This window comes from Pseudophryne corroboree, chromosome 10, assembly GCF_028390025.1.
Source record: "Pseudophryne corroboree isolate aPseCor3 chromosome 10, aPseCor3.hap2, whole genome shotgun sequence".
NCBI classification, from domain to species: domain Eukaryota; kingdom Metazoa; phylum Chordata; class Amphibia; order Anura; family Myobatrachidae; genus Pseudophryne; species Pseudophryne corroboree.
This window is the reverse complement of record NC_086453.1, coordinates 86637649-86662540: the sequence shown is the minus strand read 5'-3', so window position 1 is coordinate 86662540 and position 24892 is coordinate 86637649. Positions and strand designations below refer to the sequence as shown.

Below are 24892 nucleotides of genomic sequence, written 5' to 3'. Positions count from 1 at the left end.
ACATCATTTCTTGAAGTTCCGGGTACCAAGCTCTTCTTGGCCAATCCGGAACAATGAGTATAGTTCTTACTCCTCTTCTCCTTATTATCCTCAGTACCTTTGGTATGAGAGGAAGAGGAGGGAACACATAAACCGACCGGTACACCCACGGTGTCACTAGAGCGTCCACAGCTATTGCCTGCGAGTCTCTTGACCTGGCGCAATATCTTTCTAGCTTTTTGTTTAGGCGGGACGCCATCATGTCCACCTGTGGCCTTTCCCAACGGTTTACAATCAGTTGGAAGTCTTCTGGATGAAGTCCCCACTCTCCCGGGTGGAGGTCGTGCCTGCTGAGGAAGTCTGCTTCCCAGTTGTCCACTCCCGGAATGAACACTGCTGACAGTGCTAACACGTGATTTTCCGCCCATCGGAGAATCCTTGTGGCTTCTGCCATCGCCGTCCTGCTTCTCGTGCCGCCCTGTCGGTTTACATGGGCGACCGCCGTGATGTTGTCTGACTGGATCAGTACCGGCTGGTTTTGAAGCAGGGGTTTTGCCTGACTTAGGGCATTGTAAATGGCCCTCAGCTCCAGAATATTTATGTGCAGGGAAGTCTCCTGACTTGACCATAGTCCTTGGAAGTTTCTTCCCTGTGTGACTGCCCCCCAGCCTCGAAGGCTGGCATCCGTGGTCACCAGGACCCAGTCCTGTATGCCAAATCTGCGGCCCTCTTGAAGATGAGCACTCTGCAGCCACCACAGCAGAGACACCCTGGTCCTTGGAGACCGGGTTATCAGCCGATGCATCTGAAGATGCGATCCGGACCACTTGTCCAACAGGTCCCACTGAAAGGTTCTTGCATGGAACCTGCCGAATGGAATTGCTTCGTAGGAAGCTACCATTTTTCCCAGGATCCGCGTGCAGTGATGCACCGACACCTGTTTTGGTTTTAGGAGGCCTCTGACTAGAGATGACAGCTCCTTGGCCTTCTCCTCCGGGAGAAACACTTTTTTTTGTTCTGTGTCCAGAACCATCCCTAGGAACAGTAGACGTGTCGTAGGGACCAGCTGTGACTTTGGAATATTTAGAATCCAGCCATGCTGTTGTAGCACCTCCCGAGATAGTGCTACCCCGACCAACAACTGCTCCCTGGACCTCGCCTTTATCAAGAGATCGTCCAAGTACGGGATAATTAAAACTCCCTTCTTTCGAAGGAGTATCATCATTTCGGCCATTACCTTGGTAAAGACCCTCGAAGCCGTGGATAGACCGAACGGCAACGTCTGGAATTGGTAATGACAATCCTGTACCACAAATCTGAGGTACTCCTGGTGAGGATGGTAAATGGGGACATGCAGGTAAGCATCCTTGATGTCCAGTGATACCATGTAATCCCCCTCGTCCAGGCTTGCAATAACCGCCCTGAGCGATTCCATCTTGAACTTGAATTTTTTTTATATATGTGTTCAAGGATTTCAAATTTATAATGGGTCTCACCGAACCGTCCGGTTTCGGTACCACAAACATTGTGGAATAGTAACCCCGTCCTTGTTGAAGTAGGGGCACCTTTACTATCACCTGCTGGGAATACAGCTTGTGAATTGCCTCTAACACTGCCTCCCTGCCTGAGGGAGTTGTTGGCAAGGCAGATTTGAGGAAACGGCGGGGGGGAGACGTCTCGAATTCCAGCTTGTACCCCTGAGATACTACTTGAAAGATCCAGGGATCCACCCGTGAGCGAGCCCACTGATCGCTGAAATTTTTGAGATGGGCCCCCACCGTACCTGGCTCCGCCTGTGGAGCCCCAGCGTCCTTCTGTGGACTTAGAGGAAGCGGGGGAGGACTTTTGCTCCTGGGAACTGGCTGTATGCTGCAGCTTTTTCCCTCTACCTCTGCCTCTGGGCAGAAAGGACGCACCTTTAACCCGCTTGCCCTTATTGGGCCGAAAGGACTGTACCTGATAATACGGTGCTTTCTTTGGCTGTGAGGGAACATGGGGTAAAAATGTAGACTTCCCAGCTGTTGCTGTGGAAACGAGGTCCGAGAGACCATCCCCGAACAACTCCTCACCCTTATAAGGCAAAACTTCCATGTGCCTTTTAGAATCTGCATCTCCTGTCCACTGCCGAGTCCATAACCCTCTCCTGGCAGAAATGGACATTGCACTTATTTTAGATGCCAGCCGGCAAATATCCCTCTGTGCATCTCTCATGTATAAGACTGCGTCTTTAATATGCTCTACGGTTAGCAATATAGTGTCCCTGTCTAGGGTATCAATATTTTCCGACAGGGAATCTGACCACGCAGCTGCAGCACTGCACATCCATGCTGAAGCAATAGCTGGTCTCAGTATAATACCTGTGTGTGTATATACAGACTTCAGGATAGCCTCCTGCTTCCTATCAGCAGGCTCCTTTAGGGCGGCCGTATCCGGAGACGGTAGTGCCACCTTTTTTGACAAGCGTGTGAGCGCTTTATCCACCCTAGGGGATGTTTCCCAACGTGACCTATCCTCTGGCGGGAAAGGGTACGTCATTAGTAACCTTTTAGAAATTACCAGTTTCTTATCGGGGGAAGCCCACGCTTCTTCACACACTTCATTTAATTCCTCAGATGGAGGAAAAACTACTGGTAGTTTTCTCTCTCCAAACATAATACCCTTTTTTGTGGTACCGGGGGTAACATCAGAAATGTGCAACACATTTTTCATTGCCTCAATCATGTAACATGTGGCCCTATTGGAAGTTACATTAGTCTCATCGTCGTCGACACTGGAGTCAGTATTCGTGTCGACATCTGTGTCTGCCATCTGAGGTAGCGGGCGTTTTAGAGCCCCTGATGGCTTTTGAGACGCCTGGGCAGGCACAGGCTGAGAAGCCGGCTGTCCCATATTTGGTATGTCGTCAAACCTTTTATGCAAGGAGTCGACACTGTCGCGTAATTCCTTCCACAGAACCATCCACTCAGGTGTCAACCCCGCAGGGGGTGACATCACATTTATCGGCATCTGCTCCGCCTCCACATAAGCCTCCTCATCAAACATGTCGACACAGCCGTACCGACACACCGCATACACACAGGGAATGCTCAGACAGAGGACAGAACCCCACAAAGCCCTTTGGGGAGACAGAGAGAGAGTATGCCAGCACACACCAGAGCGCTATATAACACAGGGATCCCACTATAAATGAGTGTTTTTTCCCTTATAGCTGCTTATATTATATATATATACACACTGTGCCTAAATTTAGTGCCCCCCCTCTCTTTTTTACCCTTATGTAGCTGACACTGCAGGGGAGAGCCAGGGAGCGTCCTTCCAGCGGAGCTGTGAGGGAAAAATGGCGCCAGTGTGCTGAGGGAGATAGCCCCGCCCCTTTTCCGGCGGACTTCTCCCGCTTTTTCTGGAATTCTGGCAGGGGTATTTTTACACCTATATAGCCTTCCTGACTATATATGGTGTAGATTTGCCAGCCAAGGTGTATTATATTGCCCTCAGGGCGCCCCCCCCAGCGCCCTGCACCCATCAGTGACCGGAGTGTGAGGTGTGCATGAGGAGCAATGGCGCACAGCTGCAGTGCTGTGCGCTACCTTGTTGAAGACAGAAGTCTTCTGCCGCCGATTTTCCGGAACACTTCTTGCTTCTGGTTCTGTAAGGGGGCCGGCGGCGCGGCTCCGGGACCGAACGATCGAGGTCGGGTCCTGTGTTCGATCCCTCTGGAGCTAATGGTGTCCAGTAGCCTAAGAAGCCCAAGCTACCACCAGTTAGGTAGGTTCGCTTCTTCTCCCCTTAGTCCCTCGCTGCAGTGAGTCTGTTGCCAGCAGATCCCACTGTAAAATAAAAAACCTAAATATACTTTCTTTCTAGGAGCTTAGGAGAGCCCCTAGTGTGCATCCAGCTCAGCCGGGCACAAGATTCTAACTGAAGTCTGGAGGAGGGTCATAGTGGGAGGAGCCAGTGCACACCCGTTAGACCTAAAGCTTTCTTTATAGTTGTGCCCAGTCTCCTGCGGAGCCGCTATTCCCCATGGTCCTTACGGAGTCCCAGCATCCACTTAGGACGTCAGAGAAATTATATATATATATATATATATATATATATATATATATATATATATATATATATATATATATATATATATATATATATATATAGCAGAACAGGCAACCTACATAGTCATAATATAGCTGCACAAGAAATACGGGTCACCTCATACTGGTCTATAATACGGACTACATCAATCAGCAGCAAAGTTAATGAAAGCAGAGCCTGCTTTTGGTCAATATTTTGTCTCCTAGGGGGACAGTATACCAACCCTCTGGAAATGTAATAGATCAGCTTTTATGAAATGCAGATGTGCAGGGAAATGAAGAACTCTCCAGTCAGTCAGTTGCCAGGCCACATAAATCCACAGCACTACAACTAGCTGGTGTATTGCTACCATCTGTATACAGCTGCCAGGCCGCACAAATCCACAGAACTGCAACTAGCCGATGCATTGCTACTGTCCGTATACAGCCACCAGGCCACATAAATCCACAGCACTACAACTAGCTGGTGTATTGCTACCATCTGTATACAGCTGCCAGGCCGCACAAATCCACAGAACTGCAACTAGCTGTCTGTATACAGCTGCCAGGCCGCATAAATCCACAGCACAGTGTAACTATCCGATGCATTGCTACTGTCCGTATACAGCTGCCAGGTCACATAAATCCACAGCACTGTGTAACTAGCCGATGCATTGCTAATGTCCGTATACAGCTGCCAGGTCACATAAATCCACAGCACTGTGTAACTAGCCTATGCATTGCTACTGTCCGTATACAGCTGTCAGGTCACATAAATCCACAGCACTGTGTAACTAGCCGATGCATTGCTACTGTCCGTATACAGCTGCCAGGTCACATAAATCCACAGCACTGTGTAACTAGCCTATGCATTGCTACTGTCTGTATACAGCTGCCAGGTCACAAATCCACAGCACTGTGTAACTAGCCTATGCATTGCTACTGTCTGTATACAGCTGCCAGGTCACATAAATCCACAGCACTGTGTAACTAGCCTATGCATTGCTACTGTCCGTATACAGCTGCCAGGTCACAAATCCACAGCATTGTGTAACTAGCCTATGCATTGCTACTGTCCATATACAGCTGCCAGGACACATAAATCCACAGCACTGTGTAACTAGCCGATGCATTGCTACTGTCCATATACAGCTGCCAGGTCACATAAATCCACAGCACTGTGTAACTAGCCGATGCATTGCTACTGTCCATATACAGCTGCCAGGTCACATAAATCCACAGCACTGTGTAACTAGCCGATGCATTGCTACTGTCCGTATACAGCTGCCAGGTCACATAAATCCACAGCACTGTGTAACTAGCCTATGCATTGCTACTGTCTGTATACAGCTGCCAGGTCACAAATCCACAGCACTGTGTAACTAGCCGATGCATTGCTACTGTCGGTATACAGCCGCCAGGTCACATAAATCCACAGCACTGTGTAACTAGCCGATGCATTGCTACTGTCCATATACAGCTGCCAGGTCACATAAATCCACAGCACTGTGTAACTAGCCGATGCATTGCTACTGTCCGTATACAGCTGCCAGGTCACATAAATCCACAGCACTGTGTAACTAGCCTATGCATTGCTACTGTCTGTATACAGCTGCCAGGTCACAAATCCACAGCACTGTGTAACTAGCCGATACATTGCTACTGTCCGTATACAGCTGCCAGGACACATAAATCCACAGCACTGTGTAACTAGCCGATGCATTGCTACTGTCCGTATACAGCTGCCAGGTCACATAAATCCACAGCACTGTGTAACTAGCCTATGCATTGCTACTGTCTGTATACAGCTGCCAGGTCACAAATCCACAGCACTGTGTAACTAGCCGATGCATTGCTACTGTCCATATACAGCTGCCAGGCCACATAAATCCACAGCACTGTGTAACTAGCCGATGCATTGCTACTGTCGGTATACAGCCGCCAGGACACATAAATCCACAGCACTGTGTAACTAGCCGATGCATTGCTACTGTCCGTATACAGCTGCCAGGTCACATAAATCCACAGCACTGTAACTAGCCGATGCATTGCTACTGTCCATATACAGCTGCCAGGACATGTAACAGGTCATGTAAATCCTGCCGTCTTATTACAATAACTATTGTAAGGACATTTCAAGTATTTTAATCATGTGAACTTTAGTCGTTCAGGAAGCAGAAAAAAATAAGATTTTACTTACCGATAAATCTATTTCTCGGAGTCCGTAGTGGATGCTGGGGTTCCTGAAAGGACCATGGGGAATAGCGGCTCCGCAGGAGACAGGGCACAAAAAGTAAAGCTTTTCCGATCAGGTGGTGTGCACTGGCTCCTCCCCCTATGACCCTCCTCCAGACTCCAGTTAGGTACTGTGCCCGGACGAGCGTACACAATAAGGGAGGATTTTGAATCCCGGGTAAGACTCATACCAGCCACACCAATCACACCGTACAACTTGTGATCTAAACCCAGTTAACAGTATGATAACAGCGGAGCCTCTGAAAGATGGCTTCCTTCAACAATAACCCGAATTAGTTAACAATAACTATGTACAATTTATGCAGATAATCCGCACTTGGGATGGGCGCCCAGCATCCACTACGGACTCCGAGAAATAGATTTATCGGTAAGTAAAATCTTATTTTCTCTATCGTCCTAGTGGATGCTGGGGTTCCTGAAAGGACCATGGGGATTATACCAAAGCTCCCAAACGGGCGGGAGAGTGCGGATGACTCTGCAGCACCGAATGAGAGAACTCCAGGTCCTCCTTAGCCAGAGTATCAAATTTGTAAAATTTTACAAACGTGTTCTCCCCTGACCACGTAGCTGCTCGGCAAAGTTGTAATGCCGAGACCCCTCGGGCAGCCGCCCAAGATGAGCCCACCTTCCTTGTGGAGTGGGCCTTTACAGATTTAGGCTGTGGCAGGCCTGCCACAGAATGTGCAAGTTGGATTGTGCTACAGATCCAACGAGCAATCGTCTGCTTAGACGCAGGAGCACCCATCTTGTTGGGTGCATACAATATAAACAACGAGTCAGATTTTCTGACTCCAGCTGTCCTTGCAATATATATTTTTAATGCTCTGACAACGTCCAGTAACTTGGAGTCCTCCAAGTCACTTGTAGCCGCAGGCACTACAATAGGCTGGTTCAGATGAAATGCTGACACCACCTTAGGGAGAAAATGCGGACGAGTCCGCAGTTCTGCCCTGTCCGAATGGAAAATCAGATATGGGCTTTTGTAAGATAAAGCTGCCAATTCTGACACTCTCCTGGCAGAAGCCAGGGCTAGAAGCATGGTCACTTTCCATGTGAGATATTTCAAATCCACCTTTTTTAGTGGTTCAAACCAATGAGATTTTAGGAAGTCCAAAACCACATTGAGATCCCACGGTGCCACTGGAGGCACCACAGGAGGCTGTATATGCAGCACTCCCTTAACAAAGGTCTGGACTTCAGGGACTGAAGCCAATTCTTTTTGAAAGAAAATCGACAGGGCCGAAATTTGAACCTTAATAGATCCCAATTTGAGACCCATTGACAATCCTGATTGCAGGAAATGTAGGAATCGACCCAGTTGAAATTCCTCCGTCGGAGCACTCCGATCTTCGCACCACGCAACATATTTTCGCCAAATTCGGTGATAATGTTGCACGGTTACTTCCTTCCTTGCTTTAATCAAAGTAGGAATGACTTCTTCCGGCATGCCTTTTTCCTTTAGGATCCGGCGTTCAACCGCCATGCCGTCAAACGCAGCCGCGGTAAGTCTTGAAACAGACAGGGACCCTGCTGAAGCAAGTCCCTCCTTAGAGGTAGAGGCCACGGATCTTCCGTGATCATCTCTTGAAGTTCCGGGTACCAAGTCCTCCTTGGCCAATCCGGAACCACTAGTATCGTTCTTACGCCTCTTTGCCGTATAATTCTCAATACTTTTGGTATGAGAGGCAGAGGAGGAAACACATACACCGACTGGTACACCCAAGGCGTTACCAGCGCGTCCACAGCTATTGCCTGCGGATCTCTTGACCTGGCGCAATACCTGTCCAGTTTTTTGTTGAGGCGAGACGCCATCATGTCCACCATTGGTCTTTCCCAACGGGTTACCAGCATGTGGAAGACTTCTGGATGAAGTCCCCACTCTCCCGGGTGAAGATCGTGTCTGCTGAGGAAGTCTGCTTCCCAGTTGTCCACTCCCGGGATGAACACTGCTGACAGTGCTATCACATGATTCTCTGCCCAGCGAAGAATCCTTGCAGCTTCTGCCATTGCACTCCTGCTTCTTGTGCCGCCCTGTTTGTTCACATGGGCGACTGCCGTGATGTTGTCCGACTGGATCAACACCGGTTTTCCCTGAAGCAGAGGTTCTGCCTGGTTTAGAGCATTGTATATTGCTCTTAGTTCCAGAATGTTTATGTGAAGAGACGTTTCCAGGCTCGTCCATACTCCCTGGAAGTTTCTTCCTTGTGTGACTGCTCCCCAGCCTCTCAGGCTGGCGTCCGTGGTCACCAGGATCCAATCCTGTATGCCGAATCTGCGGCCCTCCAATAGATGAGCACTCTGCAACCACCACAGAAGAGACACCCTTGTCCTTGGAGACAGGGTTATCCGTAGGTGCATCTGAAGATGTGACCCTGACCATTTGTCCAACAGATCCCTTTGGAAAATTCTTGCGTGGAATCTGCCGAATGGAATCGCTTCGTAAGAAGCCACCATTTTTCCCAGGACTCTTGTGCATTGATGTACAGACACCTTTCCTGGTTTTAGGAGGTTCCTGACAAGCTCGGATAACTCCTTGGCTTTTTCCTCCGGGAGAAAAACCTTTTTCTGAACCGTGTCCAGAATCATCCCTAGGAACAGCAGACGAGTTGTCGGCATTAACTGGGATTTTGGAATATTCAGAATCCACCCGTGCTGTTTTAGCACTTCTTGAGACAGTGCTAATCCCATCTCTAGCTGTTCTCTGGACCTCGCCCTTATTAGGAGATCGTCCAAGTATGGGATAATTAATACGCCTTTTCTTCGAAGAAGAATCATCATCTCGGCCATTACCTTTGTAAAGATCCGAGGTGCCGTGGACAATCCGAACGGCAGCGTCTGAAACTGATAGTGACAGTTTTGTACAACGAACCTGAGGTACCCCTGGTGTGAGGGGTAAATTGGAACGTGGAGATACGCATCCTTGATGTCCAAGGATACCATAAAGTCCCCCTCTTCCAGGTTCGCTATCACTGCTCTGAGTGACTCCATTTTGAACTTGAACTTCTTTATGTACAGGTTCAAGGACTTCAGATTTAGAATAGGCCTTACCGAGCCATCCGGCTTCGGTACCACAAAAAGAGTGGAATAATACCCCTTCCCTTGTTGCAGAAGAGGTACCTTGACTATCACCTGCTGAGAGTACAGCTTGTGAATGGCTTCCAACACCGTCTCCCTTTCGGAGGGGGACGTTGGTAAAGCAGACTTCAGGAAACGGCGAGGTGGATCTGTCTCTAATTCCAACCTGTATCCCTGAGATATTATCTGCAGGATCCAGGGATCTACTTGCGAGTGAGCCCACTGCGCGCTGTAATTTTTGAGACGACCCCCCACCGTCCCCGAGTCCGCTTGAGAAGCCCCAGCGTCATGCTGAGGCTTTTGTAGAAGCCGGGGAGGGCTTCTGATCCTGGGAAGGAGCTGCGTGTTGCTGTCTCTTCCCTCGACCTTTGCCTCGTGGCAGATATGAATAGCCCTTTGCTCTCTTATTTTTAAAGGAACGAAAGGGCTGCGGTTGAAAAGTCGGTGCCTTTTTCTGTTGGGGAGTGACTTGAGGTAGAAAGGTGGATTTCCCGGCTGTAGCCGTGGCCACCAAATCTGATAGACCGACTCCAAATAACTCCTCCCCCTTACACGGCAAAACTTCCATATGCCGTTTTGAATCCGCATCGCCTGTCCACTGTCGCGTCCATAAAGCTCTTCTGGCCGAAATGGACATAGCACTTACCCGTGATGCCAGTGTGCATATATCCCTCTGTGCATCACGCATATAAAGAAATGCATCCTTTATTTGTTCTAACGACAGTAAAATATTGTCCCTGTCCAGGGTATCAATATTTTCAATCAGGGACTCTGACCAAACTACCCCCGCACTGCCCATCCAGGCAGTTGCTACAGCTGGTCGTAGTATAACACCTGCATGTGTGTATATACTTTTTTGGATATTTTCCATCCTCCTATCTGATGGATCTTTAAGTGCGGCCGTCTCAGGAGAGGGTAACGCCACTTGTTTAGATAAGCGTGTTAGCGCCTTGTCCACCCTAGGAGGTGTTTCCCAGCGCTCCCTAACCTCTGGCGGGAAAGGGTATAATGCCAATAATTTCTTTGAAATTATCAGCTTTTTATCAGGGGCAACCCACGCTTCATTACACACGTCATTTAGTTCTTCTGATTCAGGAAAAACTATAGGTAGTTTTTTCATACCCCACATAATACCCTGTTTAGTGGTACCTGTAGTATCAGCTAAATGTAACGCCTCCTTCATTGCCAAAATCATATAACGTGTGGCCCTACTGGAAAATACGGTTGATTCGTCACCGTCACCACTGGAGTCATCGCCTGTGTCTGGGTCTGTGTCGACCGACTGAGGCAAAGGGCGTTTCACAGCCCCTGACGGTGTTTGAGTCGCCTGGACAGGCACTAATTGATTGTCCGGCCGTCTCATGTCGTCAAACGACTGCTTTAGCGTGTTGACACTATCCCGTAGTTCCATAAATAAAGGCATCCATTCTGGTGTCGACCCCCTAGGAGGTGACATCCCCATATTTGGCAATTGCTCCGCCTCCACACCAATATCGTCCTCATACATGTCGACACACACGTACCGACACACAGCAGACACACAGGGAATGCTCCTAATGAAGACAGGACCCACTAGCCCTTTGGGGAGACAGAGGGAGAGTTTACCAGCACACACCAAAAGCGCTATATATATATCAGGGATAGCCTTATAATAAGTGCTCCCCTATAGCTGCTTTGTTATATCAAAATATCGCCATAAATGTGCCCCCCCCTCTCTGTTTTACCCTGTTTCTGTAGTGCAGTGCAGGGGAGAGACTTGGGAGCCGTCCTGACCAGCGGAGCTGTGAGAGGAAATGGCGCCGTGTGCTGAGGAGATAGGCCCCGCCCCTTTTCCGGCGGGCTCGTCTCCCGCTATTTAGAGAAATCAGGCAGGGGTTAAATATCTCCATATAGCCTCTAGGGCTATATGTGAGGTATTTTTAGCCTTTATAGGTACTCATTTGCCTCCCAGGGCGCCCCCCTCCCAGCGCCCTGCACCCTCAGTGACTGCCGTGTGAAGTGTGCTGAGAGGAAAATGGCGCACAGCTGCAGTGCTGTGCGCTACCTTTAGAAGACTGCAGGAGTCTTCAGCCGCCGATTCTGGACCTCTTCTGACTTCAGCATCTGCAAGGGGGCCGGCGGCGCGGCTCCGGTGACCATCCAGGCTGTACCTGTGATCGTCCCTCTGGAGCTTGATGTCCAGTAGCCAAGAAGCCAATCCATCCTGCACGCAGGTGAGTTGACTCCTTCTCCCCTCAGTCCCTCGCTGCAGTGATCCTGTTGCCAGCAGGAATCACTGTAAAATAAAAAACCTAGCTAAACTTTCTCTAAGCAGCTCTTTAGGAGAGCCACCTAGATTGCACCCTTCTCGGCCGGGCACAAAAATCTAACTGGAGTCTGGAGGAGGGTCATAGGGGGAGGAGCCAGTGCACACCACCTGATCGGAAAAGCTTTACTTTTTGTGCCCTGTCTCCTGCGGAGCCGCTATTCCCCATGGTCCTTTCAGGAACCCCAGCATCCACTAGGACGATAGAGAAATAAGAAGACTCCCTTAGTCAGACTTACGAGGGCCGCAGGACGGCACATGGTACAGAGTTCCCCAGCATGTCTCGTGTCACTGCACACACGTATCGGTCCTGCCGATTTATGAGACCCACGCGATCCACCGCCGCATCTACCAGAGTGAACTTCACAGTAACCAAGTCTTTCATCTTCAGAGGCCTCCCGCTCATAGGGCAGTAAACGGTCTTGTCCTGTAACAAATGAAGAAGAGTCAGCATAGCACATACTTTATAAATACATAGTACAATGATGTGTAAATGGCACATTAGTCTCTGTATTGGGTATTTTACCGTTTCAAGTGTGTCCTAAATATATCAGAAAAAAATTCTGACTTGGATATAGACCAGGGGCTCCCAAATGTGGTCTTCAAGGCTCCTCAGCAGTCCAGGTTTTAATGATTATCCCTGCTTGTGCACAGATGGTATAATCAAATTGACTGAGGTACTAATTAAGTCACCTGTGCCTAAGCATATATCCTTAAAACCTGGACAGTTGGGGGAGCATTGAGGACCGCGTTTGGGAACCACTGTCATAGACAGAAGGCATTAAGATGACAAACACACTTATGGAACCGAATGACAGAAGTCTGGATGGATCCTAGACAGGTGCTAACTATAACGGTCTCAGGTAGATGGTTACAGTAATGGTAATTTGGTAGGTGAAGGTGGATTTGCCAGATTAAATACGGATTTGATCTACTTCCAGAAGTTGGTTAATACTTGCAAAGTGTTATAAACTGCAGGGGTAAAAAAGCATGTTTAGGTATTTGGGCAATTTGTCTAGAAAGCTCTTGAAATACGAACCAGCTAGATGTACACTCTACCTACTCTCCAAACTAACCTATATCTGATAACGTGTCACAATAGGGGTTTTTTTTTTACTTTTTTTTTCTTTTAATAGCTCGACACTAAAACAAAGGAAAGGACGCGTTGTACAATGTACAAAGCCTGCAAAAGGTGAATTTTGGATGGGGGCGGGCTGTACTATAAAATGCACACACATAGGCTACAGTACACATCAGCATCAACTGCTGTATGATTGACAATGAAAAAATTCAGTTGAAAGACTAATTAGTAAAAGGAGTCTGCGTCAGTCAGGAAACTAAATGGTTTAAGTCTAGTTGAATTTGTTTGCTGCGGAATTTAAACACAACAACAGAAAACGCCTTTACTACCCTCTTTGATTTTCCTAAAAACAAAACTCATGTGACAGCAGTAGATTCATTTCCAATCTAATGCTTTCTGCAGGAATCAGAACTTCAGGTTTATGTATAAAGAACTAAGGGGGTTACTAAGTAAGGATTGCAGATTCTGCTAAAAAGCAGAATGTGCAATCCTATTGCCTACTGTAGGCCACCCATCGCAGGGCAAGGCCGCCCAGCATGCTAAATGGCCTGCCCAGCGACTGCAATTTAATTGTAGTCGTAGCAACTGTGGGCGACCCCCTGCAGCTGCAGCTAACTGCATATGCAGACAGCGCACTGCCATTTTCTTGATCTGAGCGGCTGTGTGTGACGCCATGCAGCCGCCCCGCGAACGCCTCCGCCTGTCAATCAGAAAGACGCATTTACAGCCAACGTGATTAGATCGTGCAGGACGGGACCTGTGCGTGCGCACTAGTGCCAATGGGGTTACTGCGGTCGCGGATAACCCCCTAAATTCTTAATTTGCGTGGTTTACATATTACACTACAAACCTATACACATACAACAGAGGGAGCTAGAAAGGAACGCAGCCAGCTGTATTGGCATGTAGATTATGGAAAAAGCCAGGATTCAGTAGCAACACAATGCAAACACTTGCCACTAACATTCGTTGCACAGCGCTGTTTACCTAGTTATTATAGAGTGAATAAATACAAAAAATAAGATTTTACTTACCGATAAATCTATTTCTCGTAGTCCGTAGTGGATGCTGGGGACTCCGTCAGGACCATGGGGAATAGCGGCTCCGCAGGAGACAGGGCACAAAAGTAAAAGCTTTAGGATCAGGTGGTGTGCACTGGCTCCTCCCCCTATGACCCTCCTCCAAGCCTCAGTTAGGATACTGTGCCCGGACGAGCGTACACAATAAGGAAGGATTTTGAATCCCGGGTAAGACTCATACCAGCCACACCAATCACACCGTACAACTTGTGATCTGAACCCAGTTAACAGCATGATAACAGCGGAGCCTCTGAAAAGATGGCTCACAACAATAATAACCCGATTTTTGTAACAATAACTATGTACAAGTATTGCAGACAATCCGCACTTGGGATGGGCGCCCAGCATCCACTACGGACTACGAGAAATAGATTTATCGGTAAGTAAAATCTTATTTTCTCTGACGTCCTAGTGGATGCTGGGGACTCCGTCAGGACCATGGGGATTATACCAAAGCTCCCAAACGGGCGGGAGAGTGCGGATGACTCTGCAGCACCGAATGAGAGAACTCCAGGTCCTCTTTAGCCAGGGTATCAAATTTGTAGAATTTTACAAACGTGTTCTCCCCCGACCACGTAGCTGCTCGGCAGAGTTGTAATGCCGAGACCCCTCGGGCAGCCGCCCAGGATGAGCCCACCTTCCTTGTGGAATGGGCCTTGACAGATTTAGGCTGTGGCAGGCCTGCCACAGAATGTGCAAGTTGAAATGTGCTACAAATCCAACGAGCAATCGTCTGCTTAGAAGCAAGAGCACCCAGTTTGTTGGGTGCATACAGGATAACAGCAAGTCAGTTTTCCTGACTCCAGCCGTCCTGGAAACCTATATTTTCAGGGCCCTGACAACATCTAGCAACTTGGAGTCCTCCAAGTCCCTAGTAGCCGCAGGTACCACAATAAGCTGGTTCAGGTGAAACGCTGACACCACCTTAGGAAGAAACTGGGGACGAGTCCGCAGCTCTGCCCTGTCCGAATGGACAATCAGATATGGCTTTTGTGAGACAAAGCCGCCAATTCTGACACTCGCCTGGCCGAGGCCAGGGCCAACAGCATGGTCACCTTTCATGTGAGATATTTCAAATCCACAGATTTGAGTGGTTTAAAATGTGATTTGAGGAATCCCAGAACTACGTTGAGATCCCACAGTGCCACTGGAGGCACAAAAAGGGGGTTGTATATGCAATACTCCCTTGACAAACTTCTGGACTTCAGGAACTGAAGCCAATTCTTTCTGGAAGAAAATTGACAGGGCCGAAATTTGAACCTTAATGGACCCCAATTTGAGGCCCATAGACACTCCTGTTTGCAGGAAATGCAGGAATCGACCGAGTTGAAATTTCTTCGTGGGGCCTTCCTGGCCTCACACCACGCAACATATTTTCGCCACATGTGGTGATAATGTTTTGCGGTCACCTCCTTCCTGGCTTTCACCAGGGTAGGAATGACCTCTTCCGGAATGCCTTTTTCCCTTAGGATCTGGCGTTCCACCGCCATGCCGTCAAACGCAGCCGCGGTAAGTCTTGGAACAGACCTGGTACTAGCTGAAGCAAGTCCCTTCTTAGCGGCAGAGGCCATGAGTCCTCTGTGAGCATTTCTTGAAGTTCCGGGTGCCACGTCCTTCTTGGCCAATCCGGAGCCACGCGTATAGTTCTTACTCCTCTACGTCTTATAATTCTCAGTACCTTGGTTATGAGAAGCAGAGGAGGGAACACATACACCGACTGGTACACCCACGGTGTTACCAGAACGTCCACAGATATTGCTTGAGGGTCTCTTGACCTGGCGCAATACCTGTCCAGTTTTTTGTTCAGGCGGGACGCCATCATGTCCACCTTTGGTCTTTCCCAACGGTTCACAATCATGTGGAATACTTCCCGATGAAGTCCCCACTCTCCCGGGTGGAGGTCGTGCCTGCTGAGGAAGTCCGCTTCCCAGTTGTCCACTCCCGGAATGAACACTGCTGACAGTGCTATCACATGATTTTTCGCCCAGCGAAGAATCCTTGCAGTTTCTGCCATTGCCCTCCTGCTTCTTGTGCCGCCCTGTCTGTTTACGTGGGCGACTGCCGTGATGTTGTCCCACTGGATCAATACCGGCTGACCTTGAAGCAGAGGTCTTGCTAAGCTGAGAACATTGTAAATTGCCCTTAGCTCCAGTATATTTATGTGGAGAGATGTCTCCAGACTTGATCACACTCCCTGGAAATTTTTTCCCTGTGTGACTGCTCCCCAGCCTCTCAGGCTGGCATCCGTGGTCACCAGGACCCAGTCCTGAATGCCGAATCTGCGGCCCTTTAGTAGATGAGCACTCTGCAGCCACCGCAGAAGAAACACCCTTGTCCTTGGAGACAGGGTTATCCGCTGATGCATCTGAAGATGCGATCCGGACCATTTTTCCAGCAGATCCCACTGAAAAGTTCTTGCGTGAAATCTACCGAATGGAATCGCTTCGTAAGAAGCCACCATTTTTCCCAGGACCCTTGTGCAATGATGCACTGACACTTTTCCTGGTTTTAGGAGGTTCCTGACTAGCTCGGATAACTCCCTGGCTTTCTTCTCCGGGAGAAACACCTTTTTCTGGACTGTGTCCAGAATCATCCCTAGGAACAGCAGACGTGTCGTCGGAAACAGCTGCGGTTTTGGAATATTTAGAATCCACCCGTGCTGTCGTAGAACTACTTGAGATAGTGCTACTCCGACCTCCAACTGTTCTCTGGACCTTGCCCCTATCAGGAGATCGTCCATTTTCTTTGAAGAAGAATCATCATTTCGGCCATTACCTTGGTAAGGACCCGGGGTGCCGTGGACAATCCAACCGGCAGCGTCTGAAACGGATAGTGACAGTTCTGTACCACGAACCTGAGGTACCCTTGGTGAGAAGGGCAAATTGGGACATGGAGGTAAGCATCCCTGATGTCCCGGGACACCATATAGTCCCCTTCTTCCTGGTTCGCTATCACTGCTCTGAGTGACTCCATCTTGATTTGAACCTTTGTATGTAAGTGTTCAACTATTTCAGATTTAGAATAGGTCTCACCGAGCCGTCTGGCTTCAGTACCACAATATAGTGTGGAATAATACCCCTTTCCTTGTTGTAGGAGGGGTACTTTGATTATCACCTGCTGGGAATACAGCTTGTGAATTGTTTCCACTACTGCCTCCCTGTCGGAGGGAGACGTTGGTAAAGCAGACTTCAGGAACCTGCGAGGGGGAGACGTCTCGAATCTCCAATCTGTACCCCTGGGATACTACTTGTAGGATCCAGGGGTCCACTTGCGAGTGAGCCCACTGCGTGCTGAAACTCTTGAGACGACCCCCCCCCACCGCACCCGAGTCCGCTTGTACGGCCCCAGCGTCATGCTGAGGACTTGGCAGAAGCGGTGGAGGGCTTCTGTTTCTGGGAATGGGCTGCCTGCTGCAGTCTTCTTCCCTTTCCTCTATCCCATGGCAGATATGACTGGCCTTTTGCCCGCTTGCCCTTATGGGGACGAAAGGACTGAGGCTGAAAAGACGTTGTCTTTTTCTCCTTTATACGGCAATACTTCCATGTGCCGTTTGGAATCTGCATCACCTGACCACTGTCGTGTCCATAAACAACTTCTGGCAGATATGGACATCGCACTTACTCTTGATGCCAGAGTGCAAATATCCCTCTGTGCATCTCGCATATATAGAAATGCATCCTTTAAATGCTCTATAGTCAATAAAATACTGTCCCTGTCAAGGGTATCAATATTTTCAGTCAGGGAATCCGACCAAGCCACCCCAGCGCTGCACATCCAGGCTGAGGCGATCGCTGGTCGCAGTATAACACCAGTATGTGTGTATATACTTTTTAGGATATTTTCCAGCCTCCTATCAGCTGGCTCCTTGAGGGCGGCCCTATCTGGAGACGGTACCGCCACTTGTTTTGATAAGCGTGTGAGCGCCTTATCCACCCTAAGGGGTGTTTCCCAACGCGCCCTAACTTCTGGCGGGAAAGGGTATACCGCCAATAATTTTCTATCGGGGGAAACCCACGCATCATCACACACTTCATTTAATTTATCTGATTCAGGAAAAACTACAGGTAGTTTTTTCACACTCCACAGAATACCCTTTTTTGTGGTACTTGTAGTATCAGAAATATGTAACACCTCCTTCATTGCCCTTAACAAGTAACGTGTGGCCCTAAAGGAAAATACGTTTGTTTCTTCACCGTCGACACTGGAGTCAGTGTCCGTGTCTGTGTCTGTGTCGACCGACTGAGGTAAAAGGACGTTTTAACGCCCCTGACGGTGTTTGAGACGCCTGGACAGGTACTAATTGGTTTGCCGGCCGTCTCATGTCGTCAACCGACCTTGCAGCGTGTTGACATTATCACGTAATTCCTTAAATAAGCCATCCATTCCGGTGTCGACTCCCTAGAGAGTGACATCACCATTACAGGCAATTGCTCCGCCTCCTCACCAACATCGTCCTCATACATGTCGACACACACGTACCGACACACAGCACACACACAGGGAATGCTCTGATAGAGGACAGGACCCCACTAGCCCTTTGGGGAGACAGAGGGAGAGTTTGCCAGCACACACCAAAAACGCTATAATTATACAGGGACAACCTTTATATAAGTGTTTTTCCCTTATAGCATTTTAATATATATAGTCATATCGCCAAATAAGTGCCCCCCCTCTCTGTTTTAACCCTGTTTCTGTAGTGCAGTGCAGGGGAGAGCCTGGGAGCCTTCCCACCAGCATTTCTGTGAGGGAAAATGGCGCTGTGTGCTGAGGAGAATAGGCCCCGCCCCCTTTTCGGCGGGCTTCTTCTCCCGTTTTTCTGAGACCTGGCAGGGGTTAAATACATCCATATAGCCCCCAGGGGCTATATGTGATGTATTTTTAGCCAGAATAAGGTACTATCATTGCTGCCCAGGGCGCCCCCCCCAGCGCCCTGCACCTTCAGTGACCGTTGCTATGAAGTGTGCTGACAACAATGGCGCACAGCTGCAGTGCTGTGCGCTACCTTATGAAGACTGAAAAGTCTTCTGCCGCCGGTTTCTGGACCTCTTCACTTTTCGGCATCTGCAAGGGGGTCGGCGGCGCGGCTCCGGGACGAACCCCAGGGTGAGACCTGTGTTCCGACTCCCTCTGGAGCTAATGGTGTCCAGTAGCCTAAGAAGCCAATCCATCCTGCACGCAGGGGAGTTGAAATTCTCTCCCCTAAGTCCCTCGATGCAGTGAGCCTGTTGCCAGCAGGACTCACTGAAAATAAAAAACCTAACAAAACTTTTACTCTAAGCAGCTCTTTAGGAGAGCCACCTAGATTGCACCCTTCTCGGCCGGGCACAAAAATCTAACTGAGGCTTGGAGGAGGGTCATAGGGGGAGGAGCCAGTGCACACCACCTGATCCTAAAGCTTTTACTTTTGTGCCCTGTCTCCTGCGGAGCCGCTATTCCCCATGGTCCTGACGGAGTCCCCAGCATCCACTAGGACGTCAGAGAAAGTATGAACCCGAGAGTAGGTTCCAAAATTAGAACACAGGAAGAAACAAAAAAGTAGCGGGAGACAATTTCAGGAATACAGATTAAACCGAACAATAAGCAAGACTTCCGTCCAGGGGATTGGCAAGCATTTGGAAGTGTCTGGCCAGTGGAAACCAGAGGTGAAAAAAATGAACTCACAAGTGAGTGAGTGTTTCAGGTCATCTTGCAGCTGCATTTCCAGTTACAGATTTCACCTCCTCTTCACATACTGTTTAATGCTGACTCATTTATAGATCACTACTCAAAACCATTACACTTGTTAAATACTATTTACTAATTTTATTGCAGGCCTGTGTCATGTGACGTCATTGGAAGAGCAATTCTGGATCTTTGGTTTATGCGGATGAAGTAGAAAAGAGATAACTTTGGCATTTACTCTGAAGTTACTGTATATTTGGGTTCTGTAAAGCTAAAACTTTTCTGAGTGAAAATGACAAATCTTTTATTAGAATATATTTTCACAGAGTACATATGCTGCAATATCATGCAGGGAAAAAGGGTCTAAACTCTATGCTCCTATTCATGAAAACTATTCTGCTAGCCAAGGGCTCATTAATCCCCCTGTAATGAATACCATAGCCAATAAAAGTCTTGGGCATACAAAAAACGGGATCCGGTCTCTAGGTCGACAGTAACTAAGTCGGCAGTAACTAGGTCAACAGGTCAAAAGGTCGACATGAGTTTTTGAAAAAATGGTTTACATTTTTTTGACCTTTTTCATACCGAACGGTCCATGCGGACTACAATTGGGAATAGTAACCTTGCCTGATCGCTCGCCATGTGAGGGGACACGGTGCACTAACTGGGGTTCCCGGTCACTGTACGGAGAAAACTAAACAAAAAAATAGGATTTTGGTACTTACCAGGTAAATCCTTTTCTTTGAATCCATAGGGGGCACTGGAGTACTCTTGGGATATGGACGACTTCCGCAGGAACAGGGCACTGAATATTCAAATTCAGTAACACTCCTCCCCTCCATACTCCCAGAGTACCTCAGTGTTTTTTACTGAGCCGAACAGGAGCGATAGAGAGGTTGACAATGGAGAATTACCTATAACATCACGGACAACCATAAAGTTGACACAACGTAACTGACAACGAAACAGTATAACCGATAGAACTAGAAAATTTGAACCAGTCGGTGAAAATGTGTTACCATAAGATCCCCTGAGCTTACCACAAACCAGGTAAAACTGCTCTGGGTGGGCGTCCAGTGCCCCCTATGGATTCAAAGAAAAGGATTTACCTGGTAAGTACCAAAATCCTATTTTCTTTTTCATCCACTAGGGGTCACTGGAGTACTCTTGGGACGTACCAAAGCTTCCCCCGTGATGCCGCAAAACGTATCAAACTTGTAAAAGCGCACAAAACGTGTGCACTGAAGACCATGTAGCCGCACGGCAAAGCTGCGTCGTAGAAGCTCCACGACCAGCTGCCCATGAAGTTCCCACAGAACGTGTGGAATGAGCTGTTACTGATGTATGCGGCTGTAACCTAGCATTAAGGTAAGCCTGACGTATAGTCAGTTTTATCCATCTGGATAAGGTCTGCTTAGAAACTGGCCAACCCATCTTGGCAGCATCATAGAAAACAAACAACGTATCCGTCTTACGAACTGTAGACGTTCGGGATACATAAACGCGTAATGCGCGTACCACATCCAGAGTTCCAGAATGTGCTGTTAACACAGGAACTACTATTGGTTGATTGATGTGAAAAGATGACACTACCTTTGGTAAGAAAGCGGGATTCGTCCGAAGTTCCGCTCCGTCATCATGAAACACCAAATACGGTGGCTTGCATGACAAAGAACCCAAATCTGAAACATGCCTTGCCAAAGCTAAGGCTAGAAGAAAAATTGTTTTCCAAGTGAGAAACTTAATATTCACTTGCTGTAAGGGTTCAAAATATGAAGACTGTAAGAAATCTAAAACCAGATTCGAGTCCCATGGCGCTGTAGGTGGAATGAATGGAGGCTGTACTCTGAGGACACCTTGTAGAAAAGTGTGTAGCGACGGCAATAGAGCCAATCGTCTTTGAAAATAAATAAATTGACAACGCAGATACCTGCACCTTTAGTGTAGATAAACGCAGTCCTCCGTCTAACCCCGTCTGTAGAAATAACAAAAGACGGGATAACTTGAAAGATGATGTCGGAAACTTCCGAGCTTTACCCCAACCTATATAGGCACGCCAAATTCTGTAATAATGAGCTGCCGTAACCGGCTTCCTAGCTCCTAACATGGTTGGTATAACCGATACTGTAATGCCCTCTCTTCTTAAGAGGGCGGTCTCAACAGCCACCCCGTCAAACGCAGCCGCGCTAAATCGGGGTAAAAGAACGGACCCTGTTGTAACAGGTCTGGACGTAGTAGGAGCGGCCAAGGATCGTCTGCAAGTAGTCCGCGGAGATCCGAGAACCAAGCTCTCCGAGACCAATGAGGCACCACTAGTATGACTGTGACGGACTCTCTTTTGATCCGTTTTAGCAACCGAGAGAGCAGCCGAAACGGTGGAAACAGATACACGAGGCTGTACGGCCACGCGATTGTGAGAGCATCCACCGCCACTGCCCTTGGATCTCTCGTTCTGGACACATACTGGGGCGTTTGGTAATTGTGGCGAGATGCCATCAGGTCCACCTGAGGGTAACCCCACCTGTGGACCAACATTTGAAACACCTCTGGATTTAATGCCCATTCTCCTGGATGAAAATCCCGACGGCTGAGATAATCCGCCTCCCAGTTGTCCACTCCCGGAATGAACCCTGCCGACAATATCACCTGGTGGTATTCTGGCCAAATGAGGATTCGAGCTACTTCCCGCATTGCCATGCGGCTTCTCGTTCCTCCTTGGTTGTTGATGTATGCGACTGCCGTCGTGTTGTCTGACTGCACTTGGACAGTCTGAGAGGGAAGCATGTGTACCGCTTGTCGTAGTGCATTGTAAATTGCGCGGAGTTCCAGGACATTTATAGACAGCAATCTGTCATGATCCGCCCAGAGACCCTGTCGCTGACAATTTTGAACTACAGCTCCCCAACCTCTGAGACTCACGTTCGCCGTTACAATTATTCAATTCCAGCCGCCGCCTGCGGTTAAATTGTGTACCTTCAGCCCCAGAGTAGAGACACCCTCGCCCTTGCAGACAACCTCACCCTGTGGGGAATCTGCAGACGCGAGGCCGACCACTGTGCGAGCACATGCTGTTGAAATGGACGCGAGTGAAATCTTCTGAACTGAAGCGCTTCGAAAGCCACCACCATTGTTCCTAATAGGCGAATACACAAATGTACAGAGAGTGTGCGTGGCTTGAGCACTAATTGTACCAGATGGCGAATAATCTGTACTTTCTGTTGTAGTAGGTAAATTCTTTGATTTACCGTATCGAGAATCATACCTAGGAATTGAAGTCGTTGAGACGGAATTAGATGCGATTTCTTGAAGTTGACACTCCAACCGTGGTGTACGTTAGCAGCGCAAGTTGGAGGAGCATCTGTTGAGACGGAGCTTTTATGAGCAGATCGTCTAAGTACGGAACGATTGTCACTGCCAGGGATCTGAGATGAGCTATCATCACAGACATCACTTTGGTGAATACCCTAGGCGCTGACGAGAGGCCAAACGGTAGAGCCCTGTTAATGGTTGTGGCGTATTGCAAAACGCAAGAACCTCTGATGAGGTGACCAAATCGGAATGTAAGTACGCATCCTTGAGATCAAGCGCAATCATGCAATCTTGTGGCTCCAAATCTGCAATTACTGACCGCAGAAATTCCATCTGCAATCTGTAGTAAGTGACTTACTGATTGAGACTGGGACGGAGCCCTCCGGCTTCAGTACCACAAACAGACGGGAATAATAACCCTGACCTTGTTGGTGTACCAGGGCTGGAATTAAAAACTGCTGAATCCAGCAGAGACTGAATGGCAATCTGCCAAAACGCCTTCTTGTCGTCCGACAGAGGCAGTCCCTGTCTTGAAAAAGCGCAGTGGCGGGAGACAGCTTTCTTTTAACACTAAATAGCGGATACATCCATCAGTGGATGTCTGGAATCCCGGCAAATGTAACGTCTGAAGGCGCGCTCCCACAATTGGAAATCCGAGATGGCCTGGGAGCCCGTCAAGCCACTGGCTTGTTGGTGACTTTAGCGCCCTGGCGTTACAAGGCGTGGCTGTTTCTCTACCACAGCCTTGAAAGGACTGAAGCCTAAAGGCTTTGAACGCCGGACCAGAGTATTTCCGTCTTGGTACCGGTGGAGGCAATGGCAGGAAACTAGACTCTCCCTCCTCCCTCCCCCCCCCCCCCCCCCCCCCCCCCCCCCCGCCTTGGCCTGATAAATGCATTTGTCCAATTTAGGACCAAACAACTTCTGGCCACCGTTCTTTTGACCTCTGACTCCGCTTGCCAAGAGCGCAGCCAGAGTACTTGTCGTGCTGTAACTAGCGACGATGAAAAGCGAGAAGCGAGCTAACAGCCGGCAGCAGAAGCTGTACATAGATACTCAGCAGCTTCTCAGATTTGATTAACGATAAGTATAACGTGATCGTCATTGTTCCCATACAAAGAGCGCCTTAGTGACCCAAATCTATCTTACGTCTGAAGGGTCTTTATAAGGTTTGACACAGACGAATCCACCAATGGCGGATTCTCCAATGTAGATGTCACTTTGTGGAAAAGGGTAAGTAGAAGGTATAGAACCGGTTATTCGGTTATTTTGTGTTTCTACTAACATCTTATTAAGATATCCTAAATAAGAACCCCATTGGAGATCTCTGTAGTTTTGTTAGAGGCTCGTTAGTCTCTGTAAACTTCAGAGACTGACGCACTGGTCATTATCAATGTCTGCCAAAGTGAAGTTGGACCTTTGCAACGGCTGAGACTCCTCCGTTAGATTTGGCGGTCTCATCCGAGACTCCGATCTTGCCGCTCGTGTCGAACGGCGGCCAATTCTAATTGCAACCCAGCCATTACATTTGCTTAACATAGGAATGAAACCGGGTTCCGGAGTGGAAACCTACAAAACATACTGAACATGTGGTAGATTCGTGTACAGACATTGCAGTAAAACTTATTTTTTAGTCTTTGCTGGTGCCGTACTCATTATGCAGACAGACAACACAATAAACAAAGACAGACACTTGCACGACTCAGTAAAATTGTTACTAAGGTGTGATATATATATATATATATATATATATATATATATATATACAGGAAGAAATCAGCGGCACTCCAGGGCTTGTCAATCAAAAGACTTGTTTAAAGCATCACAAAATACAATGCATAACCGACGTTTCGGGGCTCGCAGCCCCTTCTTCAAGAAGAAGGGGCTGCGAGCCCCGAAACGTCGGTTATGCATTGTATTTTGTGATGCTTTAATACACAAGTCTTTTGATTGAAAAGCCCTGGAGTGCCGCTGATTTCTTCCTGTATACTATTACCTAAACCTCGGAGGGCACCCAGGCTAATTGCATTTCGTACTCAGGGAGTGCCGGGCTGTTCTACAGTATATAAATTATATATAT

General features: G+C 48.3%; 1 protein-coding gene across 1 annotated transcript in view; it reads right to left on the bottom strand.

Moving 5' to 3' along the window:
• NOSIP (nitric oxide synthase interacting protein) overlaps positions 1-24099 on the bottom strand; it is a 46270-nt gene extending 22171 nt beyond the window's left edge. Inside the window, exons 1-2 of the mRNA XM_063941718.1 lie at positions 23962-24099; positions 11922-12109 (exon numbers count right to left, since the gene is read on the bottom strand). Of these exons, the coding sequence (XP_063797788.1) occupies positions 11922-12109; positions 23962-24099 (326 nt within the window). The remainder of the gene's footprint in view (positions 1-11921; positions 12110-23961) is intronic.
• Between the last annotated feature and the right edge of the window lie 793 nt (positions 24100-24892).